We start from the raw sequence: 21,077 nt of genomic DNA on the forward strand, positions 1-21,077 counted from the left end.
AACACACTCTAAATCCATATAAAGATCCATAAAGGTTTCTTCTACGTTATTCTTATATTTTAAAAGATCTTGGCCAAAGAGATCTTACAGTAGTAATCCTGCATAATTAAAAATCCTACAGTAACTCCTTCCTTTCCCCCCACCCTTCTTTCTTTTCCCCTAGATTTCTAAGGCAAGACTGTGTCAATTTGAACTTTATCCAAATTTTTCTTGGCCTCCTCCCCCAGATGTCTTCAATAGTAACATGATTTCTTAATTAAAGTTTCTTTAGGTTTGATCATTTTAATACTGTGTTCAAGCTTTTGAAATATATAAAAATGAATGAATGCTAATTATGACAAATTTTAACTTTACAATTATCTATTTATAGTTGCCAAAATCTACTAAGAGTGTACTGTGTGCCAGGTTAACTGCTCTACATGCCTTATCTCATTCAACTCATAACATTCCTGTGAGGCAGATTCTGCATGCTTGTTTTACAAATGAAGAATTTGGGAGGCAGAGAGGTTCAGTAAACTTGCCCAAGGTCACATAGCTGAAAAGTGGCAGAGCTAGAATTCATGGCCAGGTAGTTCACATTTTAATAATAAAACTTCATGGTTTGGTTAATGCATGCTCTACATTTTTGTTAGACGACATCAGAACACTTCAATCTTTTTTTCTGCTATGACCAAATGTCACAAATGCCAAAATTCAAAACTTCTCGATATCTCATAATGGTAGCTTAATAAAATAATAAATAGGTAACAAAAGCCCTTGAAAACATAATCTAACTGATATTTGGCAGAAAACAACAGGTTTGAAAACTGTGATTGTTTTGCTACCAGAGACGTCTTTTAACCTGAATGAAACTATTAATGCAATAAACATAACATCAAAATTGGAGGCATTTAGTTCTTCATTCTTCTACATATCACCTGTTTTGATCCACTCTTTTCATCAACTCTTTTTTATTGGTGCATTATAATTATATATAATAATGGGATTCATTATGCTATATTCGTACATGCACATAACATAATTTGATCAATCTCTTTCCTGGTACCTTCCGTTTCCTTCTCTCCTCCCTCTCCCAGATCTGCTTGCTCTGCTCTACTGACTTCCCTTCTATTATTGGTGAAATGATTTCTCTCATATTAGAGAAAGAGGGGGCTGGGAGGGAGGGAGAGAAAGAAGGAGGGAGGGGGAGAGAGAGAGGGAAGAGAATAGAAAATTTATTTAAAAAAGGAGGGGGACCTCATTAAAATACAAGGGAGATGAAGAGAGTAGAGGAAGGGGGTCTAGAAGGAGGGAGAAGGGAGAGCATGGGGAAGTCTTGGGGAACAAATCTACCAAATTATGCTGTGCCCACATATCAACACACTACAATGAATCCCATGTCTACATATAATTATAATGCATCAGTTCTTTTTTATATCAATTTAGGAGACAGTACCCTGAAGGAAGTGAGGCAATACAGGATACAATCTGTAACAAATGCTGATAGTAAAGGAATGTAAGGAAATGTAAGGACTTGGCATAACAAACCAGGGCTCCTATACTTTGAGGAACTAATGATTAAACAGTTGAGATGGAGTCTTGAAATAGATTTTTTTAAAAATAACTAAGAATTAATTCACATGTACACATACTAAAATGAATGCAATATAATAATGAATTGTTTATTTAAAAATATGCTCAATAAAAACTGGGTTTTCTATGGACCAAATGCTCTACTGTGATGTGACCTTGGACAAGATGCTTAGCTATTTAAGCCTCAATTTCCTAAATTCAAGACAGATATAAATCTTATTTCAATGCATTGTTAGAAGGCTCAAGAGATATTTATAAAGTGCTTAGCAAATTTTGGTATATAGCAAGGGAATGAATTCTATATGGTTTCAATAATACATACTAAAAACATTTGGTGTTGGCAACACAACTATTATATGATGGATTTTATGGAAATACCTATTAGCATCTTGAGAAAGACTTAGAAAAGTTGTAATATTTTGTAATGGGAAATGAAACATAAAGATGTAAAATTTGCCAGTTGTGGATGAATAAGATCTCAAAGCTTTATAATAATCCCAACACTCTTAGAACATACAAAAAAAATCTAAGATAAAAGCAGAGAAGTATGAATCCTCTTCTGGAAAAGTTGAAGAAAGATTCCACATAAGTAACTTTGTCATCAAGGTAAAATTCCCACACCCTAAATACTAGTCCCTAATTACCTGTGGTTCCTGTTGCTGTTGGCTTCTGTGTTTCTTAGCTGGTAGAGGAGGAGGTGTGTCATTTAAAGGGAAAGGATCAACAGGTGGAGCCATGACTTCGGGCCAAGGGGTTGATGAAGGTTGAATGACAGGATGAGGAGAAAGAGTGGAAGGAAACATAAATCCAGAACAGACAGGTGGTCTTTGCTTTATAGGAGAAAGAAAATGTATATACATGTGTCCACATGAAATGAAAGGAAAAAGACAAAGAAATGAAATTGATGATCTGTTCTATTTTGTTATAAGTTAATCAAGAAGTCACAAATGATGGACAGACTCTTTCAATTCAGAGTCTTGTTAAAAATCCCACACTACAAACAAGCATCTTGAATCCTTAGAGGGCATTGTAGTTTACTATTATGGGACACTCCCAAGAATGCTTTTAAAAACGTATAACACTAAAAAATATTCAGATTGCAAAACAAAATAAAAAACAGAGTCAAACTGAAAAGGTGATTCAAACCAACAATTGTAGAACGACTTCTTAGTTTCTAAGAATACTAGACTGGGTTAGAGTGCTAAAGCATTGAGCTCATTTGTTTGACATTACTTCTTCTAGTCCCCCCGCCCCCCTGTACCTCATATTTCATGTATCTAGCATTTTCTGTGGTGGAGGAAAACTCCCAAATCAGTACATTTTATAAACTTAACATCGCTCTGGCCCTCTGATCAAATAGACATGTATCTGTCACACATACTTTCATTTTGCTTATTCTCAGTTAACCGTGGGTTAATTTTTGACATGAGGAAAAGCAGTGAATGAATGAAATGTCATGCCAACACACCTCCGTACTCTGTGGCTGGCTCACCGGCACAGCTGAGGCGGGCTCAGTGACAACAGCATCAGCATCAGCAGGGAACTGAGTGGAAGGGGACAGATTCGTGGAATTGCCACATGGCTCATTAATTTCACTTACACTGAGATAGCCCTAAAAGGAGGAATTCAGAAGTTAGACACACAGAAAGCAAAAGCTGAGGCATGCGAGAGTATTAATGTTCCCAGTACAATGGAGTTAGCTGAGAGCGGCACAGCCAGCTATCTGGGTATGATCAAATGTTTCATCAAGGAAATAATCAGCAATTAAAATGGATTTATGGTGTTTTAATCTTGACAAATGGCATTGCAAACATTAAACAGAATTTTTCTGGTGAAATCAGAATGACTATATTATCAATAACCCAACACCTTCGAATTCAAAATATCCAGAGGCATCAGGATTCATTCTGTGGATGGAATGAGGTTGTCACTACACATACATTGAAAGAATCACACATCAAAAAATCTGAGGTACAAAATTGACAATGCAATCACTCACTGCCTGATTCAAGAGCCTTTTCCACAAATCTTCACTCTTACTATTGAACCTGCTTAGTTCCTGATGAGCCTGCTGTTTCCTGATGAGTTAGAGGGTCAATAAAAGTGGGCTGAGGGATACTGGGTTTACACTAAGAAAAGACTTATAAAACAGTAATTCATTTGTAATGGAATTTAACTTTTGAGCATCTCAATCACATGAGAATAAAAAGGACACTATCTTCTCATTCAAGTGAATACACATACACACGGACACACAAACACACACATACAACTCTAAGGTAGAGTTGCAACTGGAGGGTGTTTCAACTCAAGGTAGTTTCTCCAGCTCTCAGTTCTATCTCTAGGACAGAGAATTTCCAGTTATTTTCAAACTCAATAATTCAGTTTTGATTCAACTGAAAATCAGTTGAAAAATCAGAACTCCTGAATTTTTATTTGTGGAAAAGGCACCTGTAAATTATCATGTAAAGGAATTACACAGAGCACTTATGATTTTTGCCATACCAATAAAACAATCTGAAAAAAAGAATAAAGCATAAAATAATACTCCTTTAAAAGCAAGTTAAATTTAACACTCAGTGTCTTCTATTAGCCCATCAATCCTTTCAAAAAGTGACTCTAGAAAAGATATGGCATTGTGATGTGATGCTGTTGAAACGAAAAGTCCAGGAAGGAAATCAAAGTTTTTACTGAGAACTTATAGTTACAACAAAGTGGAAAAAAAACTAGAATTGACTTTTTATAATTTGGATCTATCAAAGTCTTCCACTTCAGAAAGAGCCAGGTGTAAGATTAAACAGAAGAAAGGAAGTAGTCAACAAAGTTGTCAAATTCCATTTTGCCTGTGATAATGAATCAAAAAGAAAATTAACAACATGGAGCTATTCTTCTGCTCAGTTGCTAGAGTGTTTCAAAGCCAAGATACAATTCAATTCAATACAATTCATTGCTTCAAAAATGTATGCTGCTTGTCAAAAGCTCTTTTAAGGAGTTAGGTTATAAATATCACTTCTCAAAAGTAGGAAAAAGGAGAGGGGGGAGAGGGAGGGAGGGAGGGAGGGAGAGAGAATATGAGTATGAAAGAGGATGCAAAAAGACAGTAAAAAAATCCAAACAGAAGTCAAGTTTGCTTAGTAGATAATAGAGGAAACAGCTGCTCAATAAGCACTAGTGGCAGAGATGCCCCAAATAACCAAAAACCAAATGTATGTTTGAAACCATGGTCTGCAGAAAAAAAAAAGACCAATTCATTAGTAGAAAAGGAAAAATTTTATTCTTCTATTGATAGATAAAGTATTGGACCTGCTTAATTCATTCGGATGCCACAGACCTTCAAACTCACAATGCCCAGGTCAAACTCCAAATCTTCCCTCCTAAACCTACTCTTTCTCCAGAATTTCCTCTTTCAGGAAAAGGTACTCACCATCGACCTCACTATTCAAGCTGCAATTGGCATGTCTCCTGACACTTCCCTTTATTTACTTCATCCATACACATAATCTATCAGCAAGAACTTTCAGTTCTACCTCTAAATATATACTAAATCCAACTCATTTTCTCCACCTCTCTGCTGTTGCTCTAGTTAAAGCCCCACCATCTCCAGGCTACACAACTACAATCATCTTCATGCTAGCGTCCCTGCCTCTCCTCAACTCCTCATGATCCAGTATTCACTAGCAGCCCAGAGTGATCTTTAACATAATATCACCTTCCTTCTTAAAGCCACTTGAGGGGTTCCCATCACACCTAAGATAAGCTGCATTTCACCAACATGACTCATAAGGCCTGTTCCTAACCACCTCCTTGACATTATCTTATGCCACTACACTCCATTTACAAACCACCCTTTGTTCATCGAACCTGCCAGTTCCATGTTCTGAATAATGGAGAGAAACTGTAAAAATAATAGTCTGATGAAATGGTCATAGAAATATATTTTTTAAAAAATGCTTCTGAAGTACACCCTGAGTCACACTTTTATTGTGATGAGCAATTTACTTCATACACCTACAAAAAAAAAAAATCTTTTGTCTAGAAACTCCTAACTCTGCTGTCTTTTGTTAAGTAACTTATCAACAAAAGCAAATTTTTTGGTTATGCAAAATTTTATGTAGAAGCTAACCTTTTCCTGAGCTTGTAAATGCAAATAAAAGAAAATGATTTCTTTCTCAGTCAGCATTATAATTTTCCAAATCAGAGCTAAAATATTCTACCCATGAGACAGTGTAGCTTTATAAGAGGACATTTGGGAAAGAGAAGTGTTGGGGACTAGGGAACAATAGATTTAGGATAAATATAGCCTACTATAAACAAAGGTTCCCAATTCAGGGGAGGAAGCAGCAAAAAACATGTGGTGGGGGAAAGAGCTCAAGAAAAGAAAGAAAGCGGGGCTGGGGATGTGGCTCAAGCGGTAGCGCGCTCGCTTGGCATGCGTGCGGCCCGGGTTCGATCCTCAGCACCACATACAAACAAAGATGTTGTGTCCGCCGAGAACTAAAAAATAAATATTAAAAAATTCTCTCTCTCTCTCTCTTTTAAAAAAAAAAAAGAAAGAAAGCAAACAATCTTCTTAAATGTTTGGGGACATTTTCTTGTATAAAACTACAGAGAAAGAGAAGTAAAGAAAGGGAAAGGAGGAAAGAGAAGAAGGGAAGACTCATCTTGGTCTAGATCCTAAATATTTCAAAACTCCAAGTTACTCCACAATGTCAATTCCAAGCAAACTACACACACACACACACACACACATGCTCACACACGCTCACGCTCGTGCACAGTGAATTAGACATAAAGATTATCCCTGGAATTCTCAAAGCACAAATGATGAGAGGCAGGAAAACCATCCAAGCACTGGGTGCTCGTTTACATCTCTTTGGTTAGTAATATTTTTGCTCCAACACTGTGGCACAGCTCCTCTTTTCTAAGGTGCTATGATGGACAGGTAGAATCACAGCTTACCTCTTTGAGCGTACTGGGGTTAACAGGAAACCCTTTTCCCCCAGAAAGGCTGGAGTATTTCTTTTCCAAATTACAAAGATTTTCCTTTTCCTGAAGAAACACAAAATTTGTTAAGCACAGAGTTGACCTTGGGTACCACAGAAGCACAGAGATTGCGCGAGAGATGAACATCAAAATCCTTCATGCTCCTCCCATTTCCACCTCCCCTCCTCACACTCAGTCAGAACTTCCTGTTAGTATATATCTCACCTTCTGCTAGCTACATGATGCTTGAGTTGTTTTCAATTATATTTAGTTCTATAACCTTCCATTCAGGATTAATTTTACAAAGTGTAAGCATATTTAAGAAAAAAATAAGTCGGGTGTTCTAGTTGGACCAAAAATGGAGGGAGGAACACCAGAGGGCCACTCAGTCCCTGCCTTTTGTATATTTTCTAAAATCATTTTTTTATCCTCCTAAGTAAAAGGTAATCGTGTACCTTCAGGTGATGTAGCATAATAATCCACAGATAGGTTTTATTTTGGAAACCTTATGGTGTTAGCTTTTGAAGTTGGGTCTATGATCCACTTAAATTAATCCAGTATTAAACAAACTTTAGGAACACTATTTATGGGTCACATTAGTTCTGGTGGTATGATTTCCATACAGTGAAATACACAACTGTTAAGAAAATAATTTGATTGATGGGAGGGAAAAGGAAGGGACGTGGGGATAGAAAAGATGTAGAATGAGACAGACATTATTACTGTATGTATATATGTGACTACATGACCAATATGATTCTGCAGCATGTACACTCAGAAAAATGAGATGTTATATCCACCTATGTATGATATATCAAAGTGCATAAATGCATTCTACTGTCATGTATAACTAACTAAAACAAATTAAAAAATAAAAAAAATAATTTGATGGCTTCTAACGAATGGATCATCATAACTAAGATAAAGAGCATTTCCATTACCCAGATGTTTTCTTATGCCCCCTTCCAGTCAACCCTACCCATGAGCAAGCACTCTTCCAATTCCCTTGGCTTTACACTAATTCTGCCTGTTCTGTGACATAAATGAGCCATACAGTATGCATGCTTCTGTACTGCCCTCTTTTTCTCTGTGATGTTGTAGCAATGGTAGTTCACTCCTGTGTATTGGTGAGGAGTTCTTTATCTGTGTCCCTCTCCATAGCTACTTACTTTGTTTCTAGTTTCAGTTTAATATAAAAAAAAAGTTACTTCAAAAAGTCTTGATACATTTTCTTGGTAAATACATGTTTTTATTTTTAGTGTGTAAATAGCTAGGAGTAGAGTGGCTGGGTCAAAGGGTGAGTGTATAGTAAAAGTTATAAAATAAACTTTCAAGGAGTTCTCTGAAAAGGCTGTGTATTTCACACTCATATCAATGATGCCTCAAAGTTCCAGTTGCTTCATATCCTTGCCAACATGTGAAAGCTTCACTTTTTCACCTAAGTCATTTTAGGTGGTGCAAGATGGAACCACATTGTTGTTTAAATTTATATTTCCTTGATAACTAATGATGAATACTTGTCAATGAGACTTAGTGGCTCTAAGTATATATTCTTTTGTGAAGTGTCTATTTAAGACTTTTGCCTGCTTTTTTTTTTAAAGTATTGATGTTTATTCTTTATTATTGAGTTGTAGGAGTTTTAGCATATTCTAGATTCAAGTCCTCTGTCATTTCCTGTAAGAAATCTTTGTTTTCACCAGATCATGAAGATATATTTGTATTCCCATGCTATCTTCTGGAATCTTTATCATGTTAATTTTTTGTTCTTAAGTCTTTCCTCTCTCTTGAATTAATTTATATATGTGATATGAGGATACGATGTTTATTTTTTTCCATGGTTACCCAGGTGATCCAGCATAATTTGTTGCAAAGACTTCCTTTTCCTATTGAATTATCTTGGAAACTTTGTGAAAAATCAATAGACTATATAATACAGTTCTATTTCTGTACTCTAGTGTCAGTTCCATTGATCTATATGAATATCTGGATGTCTGCACTATATACTATCTTAAATACTGTAGCTTTATAGTAAACCTTGAAATCAGGTAGTAAAAATCCTCCAACTTTGTTCCTCTTGTTCTAAACTGCTTTGGCTATTCTAGGCTCCTTGCATTTTCATATATAGCCAATTTTCGCACCTGTGGTTGTTACATTCTTTACTGTTGCCACAAACATTAAATTGGTTAAGTACTGAACCACTGTTCCTTCAGGAAATCCAGGGTTAAGTTCCTATGAGCCTCTGGTCACATTTTCATAAACTGATCAATACATAACTTTGTTTTATGTGTGTCTCTGTTTGAACACACTTTCTATAGTATATGTCCTTGATGAATTAACATTTAACAAAATTCAACAGCATTATTATGTAACTCATGCAAGCGAAACATCTAACATAAGTATTTTCTCCAGAAGACACAGTAGCCTTCTTGCCCTTAGGAATACTAGAAGCACTTTAACATCATGCTTGGGAGCCATTTGAAACAGCAAAATCACCAACTAAAAGCAAAAAAAAAAAAAAAAAAAAAAAAAAAGGAAATCACAACCCTAAGTGGTCTACCAGGAGGATACTTGTTTACAGTATGAGAGCTGGAAGGGGGAGATTGGATGCTGCCTCGTTCAGCCCTGGCTGGGAATGTGCATGTTAGGTGATTCAAAACTTCCACTGGTCTGTGTATGTATATGAATGACTGCAAAAGGACTACAAGTATAGATTTTGGGATTACAAATACATTTTAACAAAAAGGTAAAATCACAAATGTGGAATCCATGAAATGATGGATTTGTATATGTGATATGAGGATAAATATTAATCCCAGTTTGTCAATTGCTACAAAAAATACCTGCTGGAATTTGATTTGGATTAAAATGTCTATAGGCTATTTTAGAAAAACAAAAATATTAATACTTACGGTTTATGTGTTTTACAATCCAATTCTCTTTTCTGTATTTCTAATGAGAAACTGTCATATCTGTGATTGTGCTTACCCCTTTTTAAAGACTTACCACTTAGAAATTTTTTTCTTTGCTCTTTTTTTTCCCCTAAAACAACAACAGCTATTTAAATACGTATGATGCTAATTTGTTATACCTTTGAATATTTGCACAAAAGGTAAAGTGGTCGTAGGGAAGCTGATGGCAACAGAGTTTACCCCCACAAAGCAGGGAAGGGGATTGGGATGGAAAAGTCTCCATTTATAGATTTCTAGCTGCTGAAAGACAGGAGGACAGTGTCAGGAACCCATGAGCGCTGCATAGACACCCCCGGCAGATTCATACCAGAATCATGGACCTTAGGGACTTTCTGAACTAGACAGGAATGCTCATTTCTTGTAGGTAGGAATGTGAAGTCACAGTACAGCCTCTTTCCCTAATTCGCATTCTGGATTTAGTCTTCCTCCTGTATCCCATTCTAGGTCCATCTGATATTCCATGAGCCAAAATATTATTTTCCTAGGTAGTGGCCTGCATGCTTGGCTCAACCTTGAGACTGGACCCATTAACTTTTATGTTTGATGAAATTATACCAGGAAGCATGTCAGAAAGTCAGGATACAGGTTGCTTTTAACTGAGTTTAGCTGAAGGACTCCCTTTGTCACTTTAGGTGCTGGGACAAACAAGGACATGGTTCCTTTCTTGAGGATGATTTTGCTACTCCTCTAACCAAATCACCTGGGGTGTCTAATAACCCAATTAAGCCAATCTAACTCCGATTTTCAGGAAGACACATGCACAAATAATTGGAGTTCAAAACATTAGTGTAGCTGAGCCACAATATTTGATAGCAGTGAAAAGAATATTTTCCCTTAAATTTACCCTAAACTTGTGTTAGAATATATTTTAACTATTTAATGGAAAATGTGATTTTTTTAAGAAAATAAGGAAAAGTAAAGATTTTCTGCTGAATTTTAACCATGCAAAGGATCAGCTAACTAGTGTGGAAAATTAAATAAAACTGTACACAAAAATCTTCCTTAATTCTGAAGGCTTTCACTTTTAAAAGGCATTTACTTTGAAAGAGGCAACCTTCCCTGAGTTGGAAGCTCTGTTATATTATAACCAGTGCTGAACAGGAAATACTTACTCTTTGTAGCATCATTATTAAATTATTCTTTTCTTTTACAAAATGGTCTTGTTCTCTCTGAGCCTGCTGAACAATGTGATTGGCTTGTTTTTTCAGTGCAGAAATTTTTTCCTGTAGGAAAGAAGATCATCATAGAAAGGTGCCCATTAGATATTCCAAGGTTTGCTAGTCTGTAGTGGGAAAAGGGGAGAAGGCCTTTACAACTGAAATAATGTTGACCACATTTGAGTAGGTGATAGGCAGTTGGTATTACCCAGAGACAAGGAGGCATTTACTTTGACCTGCCAAGTTCAATGTCTTTCTTAAGGTTAACACAGTTCAAGTGATTTAAATTCTATTTGAAGAGTCCAGAAATCAACAGGAAATCTTGATTTAGACTATCAATTAATTTTTAAAGTCATTTGGGAAGATGACTGATTGGGAAAAGATAACAATGGCATTTCTTATTTAAACTGAGTTGGAGAAGTCACTTTTTAATCCTTCCCTCAATTTTATCCTTCAGTGTTATCAGGTTAGAGTTCTGGGGCGTAGTTCTGAATTTTGGAATAGAAACTAAATTCTGGACAGGACAGCTAAGTGTTGGGTGGAGTTAATAGTAATCTGCATGGTATTTGACTGAACCATTTCTAACAATAAATAAGCTATCTGCCTGTTTGGGGAACTATTTAGCAATGGAAACAGAAAATTCCAAATTAAACTTTGTTCATGGAATTATTCTGAATTTAGTTACTGTGCTTTAAATAGGAAGTAATTTAAAACAAATATCTGAATTCCTGATTTTCTAGACTTGGTTTTTACATAAAGATAAAATTGGGTATTACTCATGAATACATCCACAACATTATGTAAAGATACGTGTTCAGAGCCCCATTTACCATATATATGGCAGGCTCCATAATATGCTAAATATGATGGGATTAAACACACAAAGATATTCAGATACAAAGACACACATATACCATAGCTATATGAATGCTATTTACTGTCACATAGGAAGAATATATCTTGATTTTTCACATTAAACATCACCTGGGAAAGGTACCTTTCTACTGACTATGTTCCGCTGATATTCAGCCACTTCACGCAGGAGCTGTTGGGTCAAGTTCTCCTTTTCCTCATCCAGACGGCTCTCATGCTCAAGCTGCTGGAATTCTAGGTCTTCAAAGTGTTTGCTTTCAACATCCAACAGGTCAGCATCCTTTGGAGAAAAGGAAATGAAAAGAAGACACACCAGAATGGCTGCAACCTTCTTAATATTAAGAAACAATTATGAAAAGTCATAGTCCAAGATAACTTTAGATTATAACATGGACCAGTGTTAGAATACGATGATCCTCTCATTTGGAGTTGAACTCCAGAGCAGTGCCTCTACAGTGGAACTGAAGGGGACACCACAGGAAAGCACAGCATTTACTTTACCTTTTGTTTTAGATTGCTCCATGCTTTAGAAATTCTTGCTTTAAATCTACTAAGCAGCTTTAAAATGGATAATGAAGTATAAAAAGAATTAAACAAATAACCTAAACATTATCTGCAGATCAAAGGTAAGCTATAGTTTCTCAAGCAAATTCTTTTTTTTTCCACAATTTTTATATAAGGTTTTAGTATGGAGATTAAATAATTCAAAATTCAGAAAAATTCAGGCCAGAATTCTCTAAGCAGGATTCATATACCCAAAATGCACACAGCACAATGCAGTGGAATGTGAAGAGTTTTACTTTCTTTGCTTAATAAATATTTTCTAACATTCATACCAGTAGAATAGTACATATACACAATTTTAAACTTATACTTTGAGCATGCATGCAATAAATATATTTATAATATAGGTTAAATGTTTTATATATGTAGGGTATGCATGCTCAAATAATTTTTCTGGAGGAATAAGCAATCAAAATCATTTGGACATGGATTCTGGGTGATAATGATGTACTATTATAGGTTCAGCAATTGTGAACCATTGAACCATTTTGGTGGGGAATACTGATAATGGAGGAGGCTGTGCATGTGTGGGGCAGGGGCTTATGGGAAATCTCTTTATCTTCTGCTCGATTTTGCTATGAACCTACAACTGCTCTAAAAAAATGCTATTAAAAATTTTGGAGATCAAATTTTCAAAGTAGCCTTTTATAAATCCATTAAAATCACATAAAATTTTTTTAAACGGTTAAGAGTAGAACAAAAGCTTTCATCGGGCACAAGTTCAACTCAAAAAGTTAAGCACTACTACTTTAAGAATAACCTTTAAGACATTTAAAGAAAATCAACATGAAAATCAGATGGCTTTGAATAGTAATTCTTCAACCTATGAGATACTTGAAGACAGGAATGCTATTTGTGTATCTGCATTCATGCAAGAGATCACTACACATTGTATAAAATATTCTCCAATATACTTTTTAAAATACATTTAAAAACACCCATTTAATTTTGGAGTCTCTGATAGAATAATAAAAGTGTTATGTGTAGATGAATTTTTAAAAAATAAAAATTTTAAATAATCTATGGGCAAAAGGAAGAGGTAGCTGGGCTATGTGGCTTTTAGCTCTACATAGCTAAATTAATCAGGGCATTTCATTATGTTTGAATCCTTAAAGGGAACTGGAAAATAATTGTATAGTAAATTAGTTCTACTTTTTAAGTAATGACAAATTAGGGTTTTTAATCAAATGGAATATATTTCTATCTTCTGCAATGAATTATATTCTAGTGATGATTCATAGAAGGGCTATTAGCTACCATGCAATTACAGTCAACACTATAGCAACAAGGCTATTATGTTAACACAGACTGTGTGTTCTCCAATTTTAAGAGCAGGAAAAACACAATTTGAAGAATATATTCAGCATTTCTTACACTTCTTTACATTTTATTTGGCCAAAAAGAATGTGGTCTTGATTTGAAGTTTTTGGTTGACATTTGCTGTTTATCAGACATTTCAAGTTTATAACTTCTAAATGAATGAATTAATGAAGGAAACTAAAAAAATAACAGATAACTCAAGTGTTACACATTGTAACAAAATATCCACAGTCTTGAAATAGTGGACTAGCTTATATATTTTCTTATATAGGCATACACACTCAAGTTTTCCAGGTCTTTCATTTAAGCTTAGTTTGTGGTTAAAGAGTACTGAGATAAAAAATTTAAACACTTTTTTGGTTTATAAATAATCTTCATCAGGAGTGGGCATATGGCTCACAATACACACACCGTACTCTATGCAAGGCCTTCACCTACTCCACAACTGGTTAGCATGAAGGCCACAGACTCACTAATTTATCTGTAGTAAATATTTAAACCATTGCATAAAAATTATAGCACACTAGGTTGGAAAGCTCAGCACTTGGACTCTGTGGTGTAATCATCTAACCAAGCCATCTAAACCATTCAAACACATGTCTATAAACTTTGACTTTGAAAGAAAAACTATTTGGGAGGGGAATAAAAACTTTTAAAAGATTTTAGATAAGAATAAGAATTCAAAGAATGGAATTTGGGGCCAGGACTGAGACAGAATAATATATACAGGAAGCTCAAAGTACTTGAAAAGTTGAATGAAAATTTTAACTATAAACTTTAGTCACTAAAAGTGACTAAATCTCTATTGACTGGCAAGCTCTGGGGGCCAGCATAAAAGGAACTAAAACAACTGCAATAAAAAAATTTCTGTGCAATTCCTTTTTTAAAAAATTTTTTTCCAGCAACTTTTTTTTGGATAATTTATGTAACAGAAGTATATATACAAGATCTTTGTGTTTTATTTGCCTAATGGAAGAAAAAGAAGAGAATAGATGTGGTATGGCCAGAAGTAATTGTAGAAACAACCTCATGGTGGCTTAAGGCCAACACTGGAAGCAAACATAAATGGGGCTCATTGTGTTAACCTTTCTCCATCTTCTGCTTAAAAGTCAAATATTTTACATGCTTTTAAAATATGAAAAAGACAATAGTTCAACCTCCTCTTTCTTATACCGAGATACTAAGCCTACAGAGGTTGAATGGCTTTTCTAAGACTGAAGGATAAACTGATTTTAAAGCCAATGATAGGGCTTAAGTGGTTTTCCTAATTGTGGAGATCACTGGGTAGAGTTTAAAACAAAATCAGGAGACCAAAATCAACAATTCAGTCGAGAAATATCAAAAGTAGAGGAACATTGCCCCTTCCATGTATCTGTCACCTCCTTTTTACAGCAGGCCCTATCCTGGCAAATGACAGAGTCACTTTTAACATCAGCTTTCTTTTCCACACTGCCAGTATCCTGGGATTGGTGAGCCCATACTGACTGCATGCCAGTCATAGGCTATGAAGTCAACATCAACTGAAAACCATATTTTGACTCTAAAGCAATGATTCAGAGGTACAAAACCCAGTGTAAGTCCAAAATGTTGCATGCACAAGATCATTCCATCATTACAGCTTAAGTATTCAAGAGAACATTAAGTTTAAGAAAATTATTTTCCTTCTGTTCATATACTTTTATGCTATGTGACTTGCCACCTAATGAAGTTAATCATAATCAAATAAGTTTCATGACATCTGGTTTAAATGCCTTTGGAAAAACTTGGTAATGAAATGGTATTCTGAAGATCCAAAGTCTAAAGAGAAATAAGTGTGATACCACAGAAAGTTCTTAATATAAATGGGATTCTTATGAAATAAGTAAGGTTTTACTGATTAAGCCAAGGATCTGGTGAAGAGTTATGCTGGTCATCATCCCTGGAAAACAGAATTAGTAAACCTCAATATCAGTGGTAGATATGACAGTCAGTTATCTCTGCTAAGGAAAGGGGTCTTGATGATAAGAATTTTATACTTTGCTTGGAGAGGAAAGGGAAAGAGTCTTTGCTTTCAGTTAATGGAACAGACTGCGTTATTTCCTTTCCTCTTTTGCAGTCAAAATTCTTAGAACACATGCAAATTTATGAGTTCTTCTTCAAAATCTAGATCATGCATACAGTAATAATTTAAATTAAACTGGGTCCAGGTTATTAATAGAACCTATCAGCTTCTATTGGAAGCAACATTTACAAAGAATACAAATAATAAAAGGGCAACTAGAGGAAAGAAAGGACAAAATATAAAAGTACAATGCTGACCTTAAATGAAAAATTACAATGACTGCGTAAAATCATTAGCCATAAGGGAGTTGAAAAACAGTAAACAAATGTAAGATTCAGGTTTCCCACCTCTTCTGTTAAGTGGGATAAATAAAACAATTACCAACTGAAATACTTTTATAATTACTAGTCTTCTCCAATCATTTTTATCATAAAATTTCCAGAGAATTGTGACACCAAGAGACAACAAGTTTTATCTTCTTACAGCAAATTCATCTTTACTGACTAAAATGAGTAAAGAGGAAGACACAATTGTCACAACTTTCTTTGACTCAATACTGAAAGAAAGAAATATTAAAATTATTACTCTGATGTTTAACTTATCTACATTGGATATTTTACTGAGATGTTCTCAACCTCTGCAATACATTAGTTTTAATTGTGATTTTTCATTATCCAGTTATGTTCTCAGATGTATCAGTGTTTTTGTTCTAGAGGTCATCTTGAAATTTTTCAAAAGTGTGTTAACTGACATTTTAACTCGGCTCATTGACAAGAAGGGACAAACAAAACAAATGAACTAACCTTATTTTTTGACTCATGAAATCATAAATTGTTACTCACTTAGGACAAATTACTATTACATGACTCCTTTAGAGGAGCGAGACTGTTAATAACAGCTGCTCCAGGATCAAAGTTGGTTTGGACTGCTGTTCAGAAGAAACAACTCAGTTGTCAAGCAAGTGTAAAATACTAAGTGGCTGTGTCTGTGTTTATAAAATTATCCACCTAGGAAGCTTCCTTTGCAGAATAGAAACAGCATGGTTGTGTTAAACACTGCAAACATTCAGGATAGGAGAATTAGTAGAAATTCTGGAAAACAGAATTAGTAGACCTCAATACAAGTAGTAGAAGCTACCACAGTCAGTCATCTCTGACTGTGGTAGTTCAGGTTATTAACCTGAGAAAATTTAAGTAGTAATAAGTATTTTGAAAAATAGGATGCTTGTATAAGAAGATGCTGAGGGCACTCCTGATGCCCTGTGTCTTGATTCTTGGTGTTTGACTGCTGTAATCATGCTAATGAGTTCCATGTTACTAATCAGCAGGAAGAAATAGAAAAGCAAAGCAATGGAAAGAGGTGAAGGGCAGATCAGAATAGAATAATTTGGGGAGAGAACATAAAACCCACTAAGAAAAAAAAAATCAAGGAAAAATAGTACAATACATCAGAAGGGGCAAGGGAGATGCTAGCTGATTTAAACGCTGCAATTTTGGTGTCGGTCCTAAATCAGGAATGAGTTTTCTTTAGTTACAAAAAACAAATCCAGAAATGCTTTTGCATTATAAATTAGAAGAAAGATTCTAATTCGGAATATTTTAACTGATTAGTATGGAATAATATTTACTGTTAGCATGCATATTCCTATTTTTAAAGTATATAATGACTAGATCTAAGAATTTATCCTATGTAAAGTAGGAAGCCATAGGTAAGTGGAACTTAATTAGGAGGGAAAAAAAGAAAAAAGAATAACAATGGGTGCATTCCTGTTTGCTACTGACCCTCTTCAGTTGTTGTTGTAACTGTTCCCTCATGGACTCAGGACAATTGTCCAGCTGGGTCTTCTGCTCGGAGTAAAGCTCCTGAAGCCTCTCTAGTTTTTCCCTTTCAGCATCAAGCTTTACCTTCTCCTGAAGTTCAGAAATCAGAAAATAGAATAGAAATTACCTTCATACCCCAAGCAGGGTGTTAGCAAACATTTCCAAGAATAACACAAACATACACAAACTCTAGATATTCTATGAATGTAGAAACACAGCTTGTTAGTGATTACAATAAAGGGATATAAGTGGAAGTTAAGACAAGGGGATCCAGATTGTGCATTCTCAAAACAGCCCATTTAATTGGGTATTGACAATGACCCACCCTTCCTTCCTTCCCTCCTTCCTGCCACCCTGTTACAAAAGCAGGGAAGCAATAGTTAAGATTGAATGTTGGTCCATGGCCAACAAAGTACAAAAGAAATGCCAACCAAATTCAGAAGCTAGCCTTGCAAAAATCACTTGTCAGGGAATAGACAAGAAAAAGCGGGCATTTATGTACATCAAAGTACTATCCCATGGTTCTATTTGCTCAAGGCATATATTTGCTAAGCAAGTCCTAGAAGTATGTTCTCAGGTCAAAGTCTCGCTATGTGCACTGGTTGATACCGGGGTCATCTGATATAGTTCTAGCTATTTGAAAAGCTTTAGAAGCCTAAGCAATTAAAAAATCTTATCTCAGGAAGAGCATCCAATTCAGAGTTTGAGAGAGCTGGTACAAATGTAACACTGACAAAAAAGCAAGGGGAAGGGTTAGGAGGCAGTTTGGACACAGCACAACTGTGACATTGTGGAAACATAGACTTCCTTAAAATGAATGGCATAAAAACGAAACATGAAAAACACAAACTGTGAAATAAAGGAGAGACACCAGGAGAGAGAAGAGCAGAACAAGAAGGTAACACTAAATCCCTGCCAAGCCACACATGCCAAAGTGACCCTAGGCACACTCCAGGATATAACAGGTCCATACTTTAGCACCATGCTTATCCTGACTTGGTGCCCACCCCTTAAATGGAAAAATAAAACTTCAATTCTTTTAGTGCCAGTCTCGTCAACTTGTGATGCTCTGAACACTTTAAAGCAAATTTTAGGCATGAGTCTCTCCATGTGTAACTCTTTCATCCCAAAGTAAAGCATTTTATGCAGCACTATGATGATTTGATGACCACCTCACTTTCCTTATGTTCCCTCTATAGAAACTGGTAGAAAGAAAACTAGCTTCTGAACATATCACAGAAGAAATTTTTAAAGGATAAAGTTCTAAAATAGCCCTATCAAATTATCCCTACTCTGATTTCTTAATCCAAATAGTCATGATTTCCTGTTAGCACACATTTGGATTCTTGACAATGAATCTAAAACTGTATGACACTCAATACCTATACTAGTTCACTTAAGCCTCCATTTTTGACTTAATTTTAAAATTTCCAGATTATTTGAAGAATATTTATTTAAGTTGCAGTTTTTCTCCCCAAATAATTAAGTCCAGAAATAATAAACTTGAGAATTCTGCTTCATATATAAATAAAAAATGATTCTACAACAATTTAAACCGTCTACAAAGAAAGTCTGTCCAATTTTTAATGGGAAGTTTGTTCAGTGTGCACACCTATTGAGCAAGAGCTGGAGAACTCAAGGGTTCAGTTAATGGGGAAAAAAAGAATTCCAAAAAGTTAATCCATAGGAAAACTGAATATAGTAGTACCTCAATGTAATCATTTAGCCTTTGGTTTCAGAATTGTTTTCCTCTAAATAAAACCAACGATACAGAATACCTGTTGACTTCTGGCTAAGAAAATGTGTTATTTCCTCTATATATGGACCAAAGATTGCCCGATTTACACAACAAGAGAATTTTATCCCCAAAGAGTCCGATTTCTAAATATGGTATCATCAGATTTTGCCACAACTTTAATTCTAAACAGGAAATTTAAAAATGAATAATCATCACAATTAAATACCATAGGTGGAAAGCCCTAAAGTTTACAGAAAACATTGATGCAATATCAGAACTATGGAAAGCCACTGCCCTAAAACATGATCTCAAACCTTGAAGAAATTACCAAAGTAGAGCCCTGAGGCTTTCATTTTTTTAATCATTAATAATGAACACAAATAAACAACTAATAAAAAAAATACCTCATGTTTACACAGTGCTTTCCTTCTGAGGTGCTCAAAGCGTTTCGCAATCCCATACAAGGGGGCAGTTAAGAGAATTATGCAAGCAAGCACCATGAGGGCCTTCGGCAGCTTCTCTGTGGTTTTTCACTAATGCTGTGACCAGCACCTGGTCTCAGAGCAAAAGCTCAGTGGGGCCAAAGTGAGGGCAAAGGAAGTGAAAGGGGAAGGATGCGAGAAGGACTAGTGACAAGTGGGCTGCGTCATAAATCACAGAGGACCACAGAGATGAGATTATCTCTGTGAGAGCCAGAAGTGGAACAACTTCCAGCCAGAAGGAAATTGATATTCCTCTCTTCTATTTATCATGCAGGAAGTTTTCAAAGGAAAATTAGCTGGAGGCAAACATTTAATTAGAGGAGAAACATCACTGTCTTTAGTGAAGGTAAAAGACATGGATGAACTAGATAGCATTGGATGGTTTAGGGATTCTTGATTTTTACACATAAAATATTAAGACTGAGTGTTACTCTCTTTCTCCAGATTATAACTGGTAAACTCACCTATCCCAACTACTATAGATACAACTATAGATGAAATTTTCCAAACATCAAAGTAGGAGAGAACATCATTTTTTTTTTTCAAGATTCAAAAGTGTACGTTCAGGAAATAGGTGGATTTAAATGCATTTTTAGTAAATTTAACAAATTTCACTTTGTTGAAGAAATATAAGTATAAGGAACTGGAGTACTCTGGAACAATACAGATGTACAAGGGGACACTTATAAAACAGGAATAGAAAGGGACTTCCCTAGAGACAAGTTGCTTCTTTTTTTTGCCTTGCCTTGTCTTCCTGATGTACTGGCAAGTCCAGCTGGATCACAAACTTATTGTGAGATTCTGCCTATTTTGTATATTTAAGACTAATATTCCTAAAGTTCTATAGCTATACATGGCCAACAATAAATTACTCAGGGATAATTTAAAGTATAAACCAGTATGTAAAATGGTTATATACAGTTGTCCCTAAGTATTTTTAAGGAATTTTAATTTCTGGGATTCCCAAGGATACCCAAATCTGTGAAGGCTCAAGTTCTTTATATAAAGTGTCATAAAATTTGCATATAACCTATATATAAATCTTTCTATATACCTTAAACCATCCCTAAATTGCTTATAACACCTAATACAATGTAAATGCTATATAAATTGCTATTATCCTGCCTTGTTTAGGGAATAATGAAAAGTGTATATATGCTCTGTATGAAGTTTTTAAAAAATATTTTTGATCCTTGGCTAGTTGAACTGGTGAATGCAGAATCCAAGCAAACAGATGGCTTACTGTGCTTGCTTTCATAGTGATATGTCTGTTCATTTATTCAACAAAGATTAAAAGAAGAACAGAGGCAGAGAAAGGAGGAAATTTTAGCATTCTCCTTATATTGCACAGTTCTATTAGATTTATGATTCCCAACCCTGACTGCACACTAGAATAACCTGAGGTTTTACATATACAACGTTCCAGGCATCTGTATTGATTGGGTCACAAATATGGAGCATAAAGACTGTCACAAGCATTCTAAAAATCTTTCCAAGTTTAACACCAGGTAGCCAGGTTGAGAACTACTGACAGCCACCAGAGATTATGTGAGTGACA

The 21,077-nt window shown here is 35.3% G+C and overlaps 1 protein-coding gene across 21 annotated transcripts in view; it reads right to left on the bottom strand.

The window, feature by feature from the left end:
- Positions 1-21,077, bottom strand: part of Phldb2 (pleckstrin homology like domain family B member 2) — a 201,222-nt gene that overhangs the window by 22,155 nt on the left and 157,990 nt on the right. For 9 of the 21 annotated variants that reach the window (XM_046425215.2, XM_046425218.2, XM_046425219.2 and 6 more), the window contains 6 exons: positions 17,261-17,389; positions 11,679-11,834; positions 10,637-10,747; positions 6,532-6,621; positions 3,041-3,184; positions 2,217-2,402 (listed from right to left, as the gene is read on the bottom strand). In XM_046425215.2, the coding sequence (XP_046281171.1) occupies positions 2,217-2,402; positions 3,041-3,184; positions 6,532-6,621; positions 10,637-10,747; positions 11,679-11,834; positions 17,261-17,389 (816 nt within the window). The remainder of the gene's footprint in view (positions 1-2,216; positions 2,403-3,040; positions 3,185-6,531; positions 6,622-10,636; positions 10,748-11,678; positions 11,835-17,260; positions 17,390-21,077) is intronic. The other 12 variants (XM_058572887.1, XM_046425235.2, XM_046425232.2 and 9 more) reach the window with 7 other exon arrangements.

The sequence above is a fragment of the Marmota monax genome, unplaced genomic scaffold, assembly GCF_021218885.2.
Source record: "Marmota monax isolate L192 unplaced genomic scaffold, Marmota_monax_Labrador192_F-V1.1 WCK01_AAM20220418_F8-fsc00119, whole genome shotgun sequence".
Taxonomy (NCBI): Eukaryota; Metazoa; Chordata; class Mammalia; order Rodentia; family Sciuridae; genus Marmota; species Marmota monax.